The 12,334-nt window shown below is 39.2% G+C and overlaps 1 protein-coding gene across 2 annotated transcripts in view; it reads right to left on the reverse strand.

Moving 5' to 3' along the window:
- Nucleotides 1-12,334, reverse strand: part of SEPTIN8 (septin 8) — a 1,286,408-nt gene that overhangs the window by 736,454 nt on the left and 537,620 nt on the right. For both annotated transcript variants that reach the window (XM_044069252.1, XM_044069253.1), the window contains exon 4: nt 8,000-8,186. In XM_044069252.1, the coding sequence (XP_043925187.1) occupies nt 8,000-8,186 (187 nt within the window). The remainder of the gene's footprint in view (nt 1-7,999; nt 8,187-12,334) is intronic.

Below are 12,334 nucleotides of genomic sequence, written 5' to 3' on the forward strand. Positions count from 1 at the left end.
ATTGATTATACTGGATTTGAGAGGGAAACTCTAGCCAGCCTAGAGATTGTAGGATAATACAGTGGTGGGTTCTATATGCTGAGCCTGTGGCAAATCTGGCTATGGTGTTGTAGCAGCTGTTGAGTTTACTGAAGTCAGATTTACTCATGTTTGTATAGATTGGGGAGGCATAAAGAAGGGTTGAAAGTAAATGTGTTCGGGCAATAACTGTCCTAGCAGTTGGGGTTAGAAATGCCTTAATTCTATATAGAGATCCTAGCTTTTTGTTGACTGTTTTAATGGTTTTGTCAATGTGAGCGCCAAACTTAAGGTTATTTTCAACAATTACACCTAATAGTTTTGTATTACTTTCTGAGGAAATTATTGTGCCATTATTAGATGTTATGGTAAATGATGGGAGTGTAGCTTTCCGGATAGGGGTGAAGAGTAGCAGTTTTGTTTTATTTGGATTCAATAGAAGACGCCTGTCAGTGAGCCAGTTTTCTACTACATTGAAAGTATTTTGGGTTAAGGTTTGCAGGTCTACTGGGGAAGTGGCAGAACAGATTAGGGTACAGTCATCTGCATACTGAATGCAGGTTACTTTGGGGATGACTGTATGAAGATCATTAATGAAGATGGAAAATAGGAGAGGTCCTAGTATAGACCCTTGAAGAACTCCAAGGGTGACCGGCAGTAGGGAAGAAAGGCTACTCTTCCATAGCACAGCTTGTTTTCTGCCACTTAGGTAGGACTGAAACCAGGTAGTCTGTCTATGGCAAGAGGTTTTAGTGTTTGAATGAGTAGCTGGTGGTTTACCATATCAAATGCCTTAGACAGGTCAAGAAAGACAGCAGAAGAGGGTGTATTATTATTACGGATTTGATTTATTGTCTGAGAGAAGGATAGAAGGGCTGTGGTGCTACTATAGTGGGGTCTAAATCCATGCTGGGAGGGAGCTAGGAGATTGTGCAAATTGAGGTAATGGAGTTGCTTGTGGACACATTTTTTTCCATAATTTTAGCCAGAGGGGACAGAATGGCAATGGGCCGGTAATTTGATAGATCAGTGGAGTTACCCCCTTTATGGAGAGGAATTACATAGGAAATTTTCCAGATGGAGGGGATATATGCTTCAGAGATGGTTCTATTAATTAATATTGAGATGGGATACGCTATTGCATTTGCAGCCTTTTGAAGATATTCAGCCGGGACTAGGTCTGCTGAAAGGGTGGTGGGTTTCAGTTTCTTGATTAAGGATCGGATAAATGCTGTTGATACAGGTTGAAAGTTAAAGGATAGGTGGGGGTATTGGATATGGGGTTAATAGGGTCTAGGTTGTTCGGGCCTAGTTGGTTGGCAAGGGATTGTATAGTTTCCGTAACGGTGTTGGTAATATCTTCTGGAGGTTTTTGGAGGATAGACGCAGGGGTAGGGGTAGTAGTATTACCTGGATGGAGAAGGTTGTTTAAGCTGGACCAAAATTTTTTTGTTGTCGATTTTGATATTTATATTGCAGGTTACATTAATAGTCTTTTTTGTCTAACATTATAGACTTCTTAGTATCATTTCTTAGCTGTTTATATACTAGTTGATCCTTAGGGTTTTTGTTGGTTTTCTAAGACAACCAGGCTTTATTTCTATTCATGATTTTTTTGTCTAGTTTCTTTGGACCGCCACGGTGCTACTTTTTTCTTTGTTCTGATGGTCCGGGTGGGTGCATGATCAAGGATTGTAAGAAATGTGGAGTTGAAGTGTGATACTGCCTCGTCTAGTGGGAGTAGTTTTAGTCTATTCCAGTTACGTTTGAAGTTCTAATTGGAATTTGGTTTGATTGAAGCTCTTATTGTTCTGAAGCTAGGTGTTTGAGGGATATCATTTTTTGTCTGAGTATACATGTTAGGAGGTGATCACTTATTTCCTCAGGTTGGGTGCCTGCCTTATGCATTTGGGGAGGGTTATTAATGAGAATCCAGTCTATTATGCTTTCTTTGTTATTGGGCTTACTAGTTCTGGTGGTGGAGGTTATGACTTGGGAGAAACCATATAGAGTTATGTGGGTAGTAGGGAAGACTGAGGAGCAGGTGTTCCAGTCTATATTAAAGTCACCTAAAACAATAGCTTCTTGTGGGGAGTTTATGGACAGCCACTGTAGAATGTCTTCAAGGATACTGGCGTTGTTGCCAGGTGGGATATAAATGCAGCCGATGTTTATAGATTTATGCTAGTTAATTTGTAGTTTTGTAAAGAGTATTTCACCCTTAGCAGCTTGAGGAAATTGGAGAGTTGGAAATAGTTACATTAATTGAAGATTTATATAAGACAGCTACCCCGCCTCCCTTCTTTGAGGTACGGTCCAGTCGTATTATATTGTAACCTGGAGGAGTAACTTCAGTGGTGGATGGCTTAAGCCAGGTTTCTGTAAGACATAGTATATCTGGGGAGTGTACTGCCAAGAGGGCATGCAGGTAGTGGATTTTATTATTTAGGCTTCTGATGTTTAGGTGGCAGATGACAGAGGTAGAGGAGAGGTTTAAGTTTTGCAGGCTAGAGGGGATATTATATATTGGGTTGGATGCTTCTGATGGGGTTGGTCCTGGGTTGAGGGGAATGTCCCCATCCACTGTGAGGTTAATTTGAGAATAGATTATTAGATTTTGAAGTTTGAATAATAGTTTGTAGTAGTGTTTATTTCTAGGGTTAACATAACTGACTCGAATGAACTGTTGAGTTACTGTAACATGGGAGTTGGAAGGGAGGGGGGAGTAGTGGCTGATTAAAGTTATGTGAAAGAGCATGAGTATTGGTCTGTGATCTGGAGTAGTGGGAGCCTGGAAGAGAGAGATGTTCATAAGCTGTGATAAAATACATAATTATCAGCATGGGTAAAAGGTAGTAGAAGGGCTTTGAATTGAAAGGTGGGGTTGAGGCTTGTAGAAGCATTGAAGAGGTTTTACAACTTACAATTGTTTAAGAATGGGGGTGGGAGGGTAGTAGATGAGGGTAGAGTAGAGAAACAGGGAGAGTGTTGTGGTTAGGGTGGGTCTAACAATTGCTGATTGGTTCTATAATTAAGGGAGTGGCAGTTGTGGCTATAAATTTAGCACATCTAGGGGCGGAGGAATTTGGGGGGCAGGGTGGGGCGCGGAGCAAGCCCGAGCTGAGCGAGGGTGACTGTAGCAGGACTAATGCAAAGAAACCAGCTAGCAGTGGGAAACTATCAACACTAAGTACAATGAGGAGTTTTTTATTTGTTTGTTTAAAATACTTTCTTACCCTTGTTTTTGCCTTCAGTATACAATTTTTTACGTAGTATACTGTTAGTAATCACTTTTTGCAGCCTTTTCTCACATTAAGCTTTCTTCTGCCAATTGTCTGCTATTTTTGTATAGAGCTCAAGAGTTTAAACCCCTGCTTCAGGTTTATGCTATGTAATTTCTAGTTTTATGTAGGGAGCTCAACTGTTTTTCCTTAGTATGATTAAGCTCAGTTTCTGAATGCTAAAATCTAAGGCAGACAGCTGGGCTATAGAGCCTACAGTAAAAAGGAGCTTCATTCTGTGTGTCTGAATTAATTTATGCTAGTAATATACCTAGAAACTTAGATATGTTCACTACGTAATCCTTAGATATAGGAGTAACCCAGTTTAGTATTTTAGGGTTGATTGTGGGGCTTTGAGGGATTAGTGGTAGTGCTGTAGACACAGTATGGATAATCAATATAGTACATACAGACAGGATAAGATAATATTAACCTTGGCAGATCTTTTCAGAGTCGAGGGACAGTGCAGGAAAGTTTCCAGTTAGGTTTCAGCAGGGGTGGTGTCCTTCTGGCGTTCAAGCCTTTCAGGGATCTAGCAGATAGAGGGGGATAAAACCTGATGATAGATACACAAGTTAGTATATGTGCTAAGTAGCAGATCCTTCAGCCAGTAGAATATAGCACTGTTAAGAACATTTATTTTCTATACAGCACAGCAGCAATAATCATAGAAAATGGCCATAACACAGTCAGAGCAACCCAGTAGTTAACACATTTCAAAGCACAATGGTAGTATTATTAACTGTGGTGGTGGTGCTACGGTAGCGTTGTCGCCTCACAGTAAGACGTTGTCCTGTTCAATTCTCAGCTAGAGTGTCTTCTGTGTGGAGACATGCGTGAATGGGCATACCTTCGTTGAAGGCTGTGCGTCAGAGCTGGCAACTCGGCACGTAAAAATCTACTGCCAATCATTAGCGGACCGGAGTTCTGCTGTGGCGACCCCTAACCGGGAAAAGCCAAAAGACACAAGTATTATTAAATGCATTTAAGAAGCACAGTTTAAATAGTATACAATAGTGTCACTTTGGTTTAAAAAAAGCAGCCAATCACCAATTAATTACATTCAAAACAGCAGTTTTAATATAGCATAGTTGCATAAAGACAACATAGCTGCAGTAGTAATGCCAGTAAATCACTGTTGCCGAAAGGCAGAGTCAAACCAGAGAAATAAACAAATAAGCAGAGCAGTAGCAGTGTGGTTTAAACAGGTATAATACAGTGTAGTTATATCAGCATTTAGCATTTTACGGTATTAGAATCATCTCTACATCAACAGACATCATAAATATATATTATATACACACAGAGTATCAAGGGGAAGCAAGGCAGAATCAGCTACTGCGTTCTTGGAGAAATCTCCAAAGCTAATGGGGATAAACCAAGCATTACCTCGCTAGGAAGGGTATCTCCGTTACTTCAGTCAGGCCAAGTGATTTATTAGTTTTAAAAAAAAAATCTTGTATAAAATAGCTGGGGGAATGATCACAAGGCATCTTACTGGTCAAGTTTGTGTAATGACTATGGAATACTCACAAAAGAGTGCAGAAGTAAAAATGGAAAGAAAAAGAGGGACAAAGTTGCTCTAACCACAAACTTGGTCAATGTTTACAGTGATGCTAAGCTCGCACATCCACCAATGCCATGCCTTCCTGAATTGCTCTTATTGACAGGCTCAGCAGCACATTTCTCACTTTTGGTGGTTGACACATCCAAGCTTACAAGCTATGCAGAGAAACAGAAAGAAAGGAGCCTTTTTAAGTAGCAAACTGTTACTACTCTAAAAATCTGTCGGCATCACTACCAAAGGGAACAAAAGGAGCAGGAAAAGGATGGGACATGTGGATTATAAGAGGAAAATGGGAACTGACTTTTTTAATTAGACACCGATACCAGTTTTGATAAGGCCAAGCCATTCATAACCTGTCAGTCTACTTCTAGATAAACACCTGTTTCACTGCTTGCTACCAGTGTAGCACTGGATGCTCCCACTTGCCACAGTGTAGCTGAAGTCCATAACAGGTGTTTTTTACCTGCTGTGGTGACAGTTATGTTCTTGTCTATAAAGTCTTAGTACCACATCCTTTCTGCAGTGACAATTATTCAGCCTCATACCGTTAGCCTGCTGTAAAATGATGCAGGACATCAAATATACCAGCCCTGACGAGAGCAGTGCACAGCATCAAAGCATACTGAACCTTCTCACAGTTCTCTCCAGGTATTCTTTTCTTCTTCCTACTCTCCTGCAACATATGAAACGTGGCTTAGTTTGACTGGCTATGACAACACACAGTTCGTAAGTTTGTAGTAGGCTATTTTCTCCACAGATGTATTCACCTTAATGGAGTCCTTGACACAGTGGGACATACTTGATACATACATATATGTAACGTAGGTGTGTATTACATATGGGCACACAAACACACACATTTTGGTCTACCTTGTTTTATCGAACTTTCAAAACTTTGAAACCCATATGGCCGAGACGATATAATTGAAGTTTGGAAACTTCGAACACTTTGAATTGATCGCCGTACAGCGCAGAATGGGAGATTTACCATTTGCCTTGCTGTAGTACAATCTCACAGTTGGTATACTTAAGTAGCAGGGGGTGTGGTGAGTGCAGGGGGGCTTGCCCCCCCCCGCCCCCCGCAAAAATGTAAAGGTGAAGCTTTTTGTTTAGGCTTAGTGCATTTGTAGCTTCAAAGTTTCAAAACTTTGATCATATGCTCTTGGTCATATGGGTTTCAAAGTTTTGAAATTTCGATAAAATAACACAGACCCATACATTTACAGATAAATGTGTGTGTGTGTGTGTGTGTGTGTGTGTGTGTGTGTGTGTGTGTGTGTGTGTGTGTGTGTGTGTGTGTGTGTGTGTGTTTGCACATACAAATGTGCAACAATTTCTCGAACCTCACATTCCTGATCATCCACTTTACTGACAAACATCTGTCAAGGAACTTTGAGGTGAATCATCTTGTTTCTATGCCTTTACTGTTTTGCTCCCCTTTTAATGGGATTTTCTGTCTTGAGGAGTCAGGAGTTGCTACATCAACAGAGTTCAACGACTGACTTCAAAAACACTTTTCTGACTGGAGCTTGAGTTAGCTTTACATTTTACTGAACAGTTAAATGTGCTGAGTGATAGCACTTTTAAACTTTGGCCTTAAAGCATTGTCCTTTTTTATGTTTTAGTCACTGTGATTCAACTTACTGAGGTACATCTGTAAAGAAACTGTTTCTATAATTAGTTTTATTCTGCAGTACATCAGATCAGTACACAGGTTTCCATCTATATATCCCAAAACAATGCTTGCAAAAACTAATTCTGTGCTTGAAAAGTAATTTTTAGATAGCTCACTGAACCTGCCAACATGTGGAAAAATACTCAACTTAAAACCCCAGCTAAAATTCTAAATACTGTAGTGAAAGGCCAATTTAAGCTATCCGTTTGACTGCTATACGTCGCTGCAGCACCAAATGACATTCCACCAGCTAAAATATTTCTAGTTTCTTTTGTTTACTAATTTATGCTTCCATTCTCTGAAGGACAGCCACTGGGGGCTGGGATGTTCAGAGGGATAACTGAATACCAGACAAACAAGTATAAAATATTTCAGTATTACAGATATACATTTTCTTGCAGTGCTGTCTCACTTCCAACCCCCTCCCCGGATGGAATCAGCATCATCATCTGAAACAACACACAAAAACTACAAACAATGGACTGTTTTTGCCATCTGTGTTCACTGTTAGGTCAAGTCACAAGAAGAACATGTTGGCACAAGAATTCTGGAAAAGATCAAAAATAATGGGGGGCGGGGAACAAATGCCCAAAATCGAGGACAGATTTTTAAATACTGCTATAATATTTCTGAAGGATATGAAGTCTGATTCTCTGAATGCATCTCTGCTGAGCACAATTTTTCGTCCTGACTGCTGTTCACACTCCAGGTTTAACCAGCAGGCTAAGGACTGCAGCAGCTATATAGAGAGGTTGAGGAGTGACTGGTCAGTGATGTCTTGTCTATTCCAGGGAAAGGGAGGTAGCAGTCCAACAACAGAATCACTACTGATATACAGAAGCATGCACATGCACCAGTTCAGTGCAGTGAATATTGGGGCTGGGGGGTACAGGGTACAAAATGTCTTAAACCCCACTGGATTAGCATGTTCTCACCTCTCTTATCACTGTCCCAAAGAGGTGAGGAGGAAAATGGGCAGTAACAGATGAAGGCATTATGGTCACTGGTGGGACAAAGGCCCACCATAACAATGGAAGATCAAACATTTTTAGAATAAACCAGCATAACTCCTATATCTGTTAACAGCAAAGGTTATTACTGTATCCCTTGTTCAGATATTTGATATTCAGATCAGTAAGCAAACCTGCCTAGACAGTGATGCAGTATGTAGGCTTGTAGATCTCTCTCTCACACACACACTCACACTCTAATACCCATTCAGGAAATGATGATCAAAAGGCAGAGTTTAGCAGTTCTAAGAAAAATCTTTACAAATAAACATTTGTATTAGCCTCTGAAAAAGGCAATCTAGCTTCTATAATGATGCATTTAAGTTAAATAGCAGCTAGAAACAGCTTCATTTTGGAAAACTAATGTGTTTTGTTTGTTTTTGATGCACAGTATTCTGACACATTTAAAGTGTTCCTTTACTCTTTCATTAAGAACATTTTTCCATACCTTGCTGTCCAGCTTTTTCATGGTGACTAAATCCAGAGACTTTAGAGAATGCCCTGTTGGTGCAATGAAGTAAAGGCAGGCGTGAATTCTGGTATCGTGGTAATTGTACAGGGAGCGTTTTATCTTCAGCTCTTCTTGTAGGTAGTTTTCAAATTGTGCGTCAATATAGTTTACAATCGGTCTGTAACTGCAAGCAATCAGTAATGCAAACATTAATATACTAATCCATAGCACAGTGCTAACAACTTCAGTTTTAAATCTAGACTAAAATATCTTAACCAACTACATTCCTCAAGAGAAGCTTTTGATGAGCAGCCACACATAACAATCTATGACATACGCAGGCAGCATTACAAATGGAGTAGTAAGCTCATTGACCCCCCCCCCCAAAACACACACTTTCTTTATTCATCTTTTCCAGGATAAGAAGCGACAGTGGTGCAACAGCTTGCACACAAGACCAGAAAGCTGTGGGTTCTCTTCTTACTCCAGATGATTGGAATGCTGACTCTGCAGCTCAGTGGTGTTAAACCCAGGTTCTATCTGCTTGAGTTGGAAGATCAGGTGGATGTAAGAGAGCCCATATCTCCAAATAAAAGTAGTAGGAGTTACTTTATTTACATATATTTTAATACATCAACCCCTTCCATTCTATTTACATTCTGTTTTCACCTTTACACGTTTTCAGTATTTTGCATTTTCCATTCACAGACATTAACATTTTCATTCTATCCCCCCCATCCTTTTCTCCATAACCATCTTTTTTTTTCAGCCAACACATCTTCATCATTCTTATTTTATTAAATAATTATTCACATCTGTTACTATTAAATCTTATTTAATTTGCCAACTTAATTTTTTTTCTTTTTCATATTTTCCACATATTTTTTAATTTGTCTTTATTTCAAAAACCTTCCCACTTATAGTTTAGATTTTTTCCAAAAAACAAATTCTTTTTAAAATCCAAAAAAGAATGCTTTGTCATGTCTTCTTCATTACAATCCTTACATTTTCTCTCCTCTGCTACTTTACGTTTCGTACAACCTTTTACAAGCGAGTTTATCTAGTAATAATCTCCATAAAAATCTCCAGCCTTATAAAACCCAACATTTCTTTCCCTTCTATTTTTATTGATTTTTAACCTCATCCTTACATCTTTCCATGGATATATTAAATAACATTTTTCCATTATCATTTTATACCACTCCTTCCTATCTTTCAATTAATCAGTTTTAATTTTCCATAACTTTATCTCAACATATACTTTCCCTCACAATCTCTTTGTTTTTATGTTTTCCTTCCCTTTTCATTTTGTTCCATCTCCATATTTCACTTGCAGTATTTTCCTGTTGAACTACTTACTTGCCCTTCTCCTTCAAATTTTTACACTTTCCAATCTAAATTGAGGGTCTTAGTCCCCAAATAAAACTAAAAACTTTTAAAAAAATTCCTTTTCCACTCCCCAAATATCCCAAATTCCCAGTATATACATATTTCACATATATACTTTTTTAAAGGATAACTAGAGAATTCTCTGGCAACTAATTCACTTACATATATCAGCCATTTCTTTCACTTACATATATCAGCCAGAACTTCTTTCCATCATTCTGATATTTTCTCACTTTCAGCAAACCTGATTCTTAATGTTTATTACAATTCGTAAAACATATTCCATTTATCTTTTCTATTTAACTGTAACTCGGGTTTATTTAACCCCTTTCCATCCTTGTCACAGCTTCCCTCATCCACACAATGTTTTGTTACTATGACTAAACCACCCGCATATGAAAGGCAGACTGGTATGGCATCTTTCTCCATTTCCTTCCTGCTTCTCTCATTTTATCAGTACTATTGTCACTAGCACAAATAAACACACTCAATGCACATCCCTGTTCCACACATTTTGTCAAGCTTTGTTTTCTTTTCCTACCAACAATTTACCATAACCTTCAACAAAGACATCTCATAATTCTTAAATACATTTTTCTCACAACACCACAATTCTCTAAATATCCCACATTGCCTCATGATTTAGACTCAAATGTTTGCAATATCACACAAAAATCAGTCTTACATATTTATTAGCATTTCCTTTACTCCATATACCCCTTCCCCTATCACTTCTTCCAAAACAGTCCTCATTCTTTTTTGCATTATTTTCATAAATATTTCCAAGTGATACTGACCTCTACTTAAATTTTGTCATCTTTCTTCCATATAAATTTGATCACTCCACCACATCTTTTCATTTCTATCCCTTCCACTAACCATTCATTATTTCTACAAATACTTATTTTCCCCTTAAACTCATATCCTTAAACTGTCCATAACGTTTCCCATCCAAGCCTGAAACCGATTATTTATTTCCATCTTTTATAACCTCTTCCAATTCTTTCTTGCAATTTCTTCTAATCTAGTTTGCTCTAGCCAACTTTTTCTTTACTTTCCACCTTCCCCTTTCAACTTCATCCTTCATACATATCGTTTCTACAAATTTATCTACAAACTCCATAATTTCTTCTTGCTTACATTTTACTACCCCCATTTTCATCTACCATTCCATCCATCTTACCTTCCTGTTGCATTTTACTGCCTTTCATAAAAAAAGGTGAAACTTCCTCTTTCTTCTCATTTAAAAATATTTCTGTATATACATCTTACTTTGTTTTACTTTTCTCATACAATGTATTTTCTATTTCTCTTGCTCTATTACTTCCTTCTTCCATTCTTTTCTCAAAGTATTTCATCAGATTTTCATATTCCATTTCACTTTTTTAATCTCCTTTCTTTTTACAAAAAGTACTCATTAGTGGACCGGAGTTCCGCTGTGGTGACCCCTAACCAGGAAAAGCCGAAAGACAAACAACAACAACTTTTATATCTCTCTTTAAATGGACCTAGTCATTACAAATATGGGTAATGTACAGTTGTGTACACTTGCCATAAATATAGATGTTTGAGTGTATTCACTGTTGCAGTCGGCTGCATGTTTTATACCCCTGATGACCTGACGTCATGGAAGAAGGGACAGCAACCGACGTAGGACCCAAGACTTTGTTAATCAGGCCAACTGAGGGCTACCTGCAAGCAGATAACCCAAATGTAATGACTGCAACAGTGAAATACGAAGAACATCCGGTGTTCCACACTAGAGGTCAACTCCTCGCTGGTCAGATACAACCACAAGCTAATCACCCTAGACATCCATATCCCACCCCCACCCCCCCATTAAGGAAACCACGGTCAAAAACTACTCCAAAGCCAACTTCATGCTTCTTAATACAGAAGTGGCAAACTTCACGACACCCATGCAGACAGAAAATAGAAGTATGACTGCTGCACTTACACAAATGCACTGTACAAGCACATGGATCATGCCATCCCCAACAGAACCAAGACGCTAGCCTCCAAAAAAAGGAAGCCAATCTGGTGGTTCCCTGCCATAAATAAACTCTACAGGGAAGTAAATATTGTGGGAAGAAACAGCCAGATAATTGTTACGGCTAGGCTTGCATAGGCCCTGGGGCTGATAGCCTAATACCAACCTATGAACCTATATACAACAGAAGGAAGAAGCTGTTGCAAAAAAGAGTACAATCACAAGATTGGAGGAACTCCCTGGTCAGCCTCAGCAAGAAGCTGAGATCCCTCATAAAATCCTCCAAAGCCAGTTATGAAAATAAAATCACCACTGATTCCAAAGACAACCACAAAACATTCTACAGCTATGTCAAGAATCTCAATGGCAGCACTCCGGATCTGCCCTGAGCTCTACAGCACAATGGTACTAAATATACAGAACCAACCGATACTGCCAACATCCTGGCAGATAGGCTCAGTGCTACCACCCTCCAAAGGGTCCATCTTAATATCGGAAGAATGCAAAGCTCCTGTAATAAATGATGAACAAGTAAAGACCGCACTCTCCAAAGCCAGGAACACAGCATCCATGGGACCAGACAACATCCCTGGCTGAATACTGCACGAACTACAGAACGAACCGACACCCCACCTAAGTACCATGTTCAATCATAGCCTCACCTCAGGCTATGTGCCTACTGAATGGCGCACAGCGATGGTTATCCCACTCTGCAAAGGGGGTGCCACCATGGACCCCAGAAACTACTGCCCCATGAGCCTGACGAGCCTGGTCTGCAAGGCCATGGAACATATGATCTTGGAGCTTATAAACAAAGACATAGGTAACCTTCAAACTCCGGACCCCACTCAATTTGGGTTTGTAAAAGGTAGATCACATCTACTAAAGCCTATTTTGACTCTCCAAGGCTTTCGATACCATCCCCCACTCTGGAATTATAGATAAACTCACTA

The sequence above is a fragment of the Protopterus annectens genome, chromosome 4.part0 (assembly GCF_019279795.1).
Source record: "Protopterus annectens isolate FY-2018-M chromosome 4.part0, PAN1.0, whole genome shotgun sequence".
Classification (NCBI taxonomy): domain Eukaryota; kingdom Metazoa; phylum Chordata; order Ceratodontiformes; family Protopteridae; genus Protopterus; species Protopterus annectens.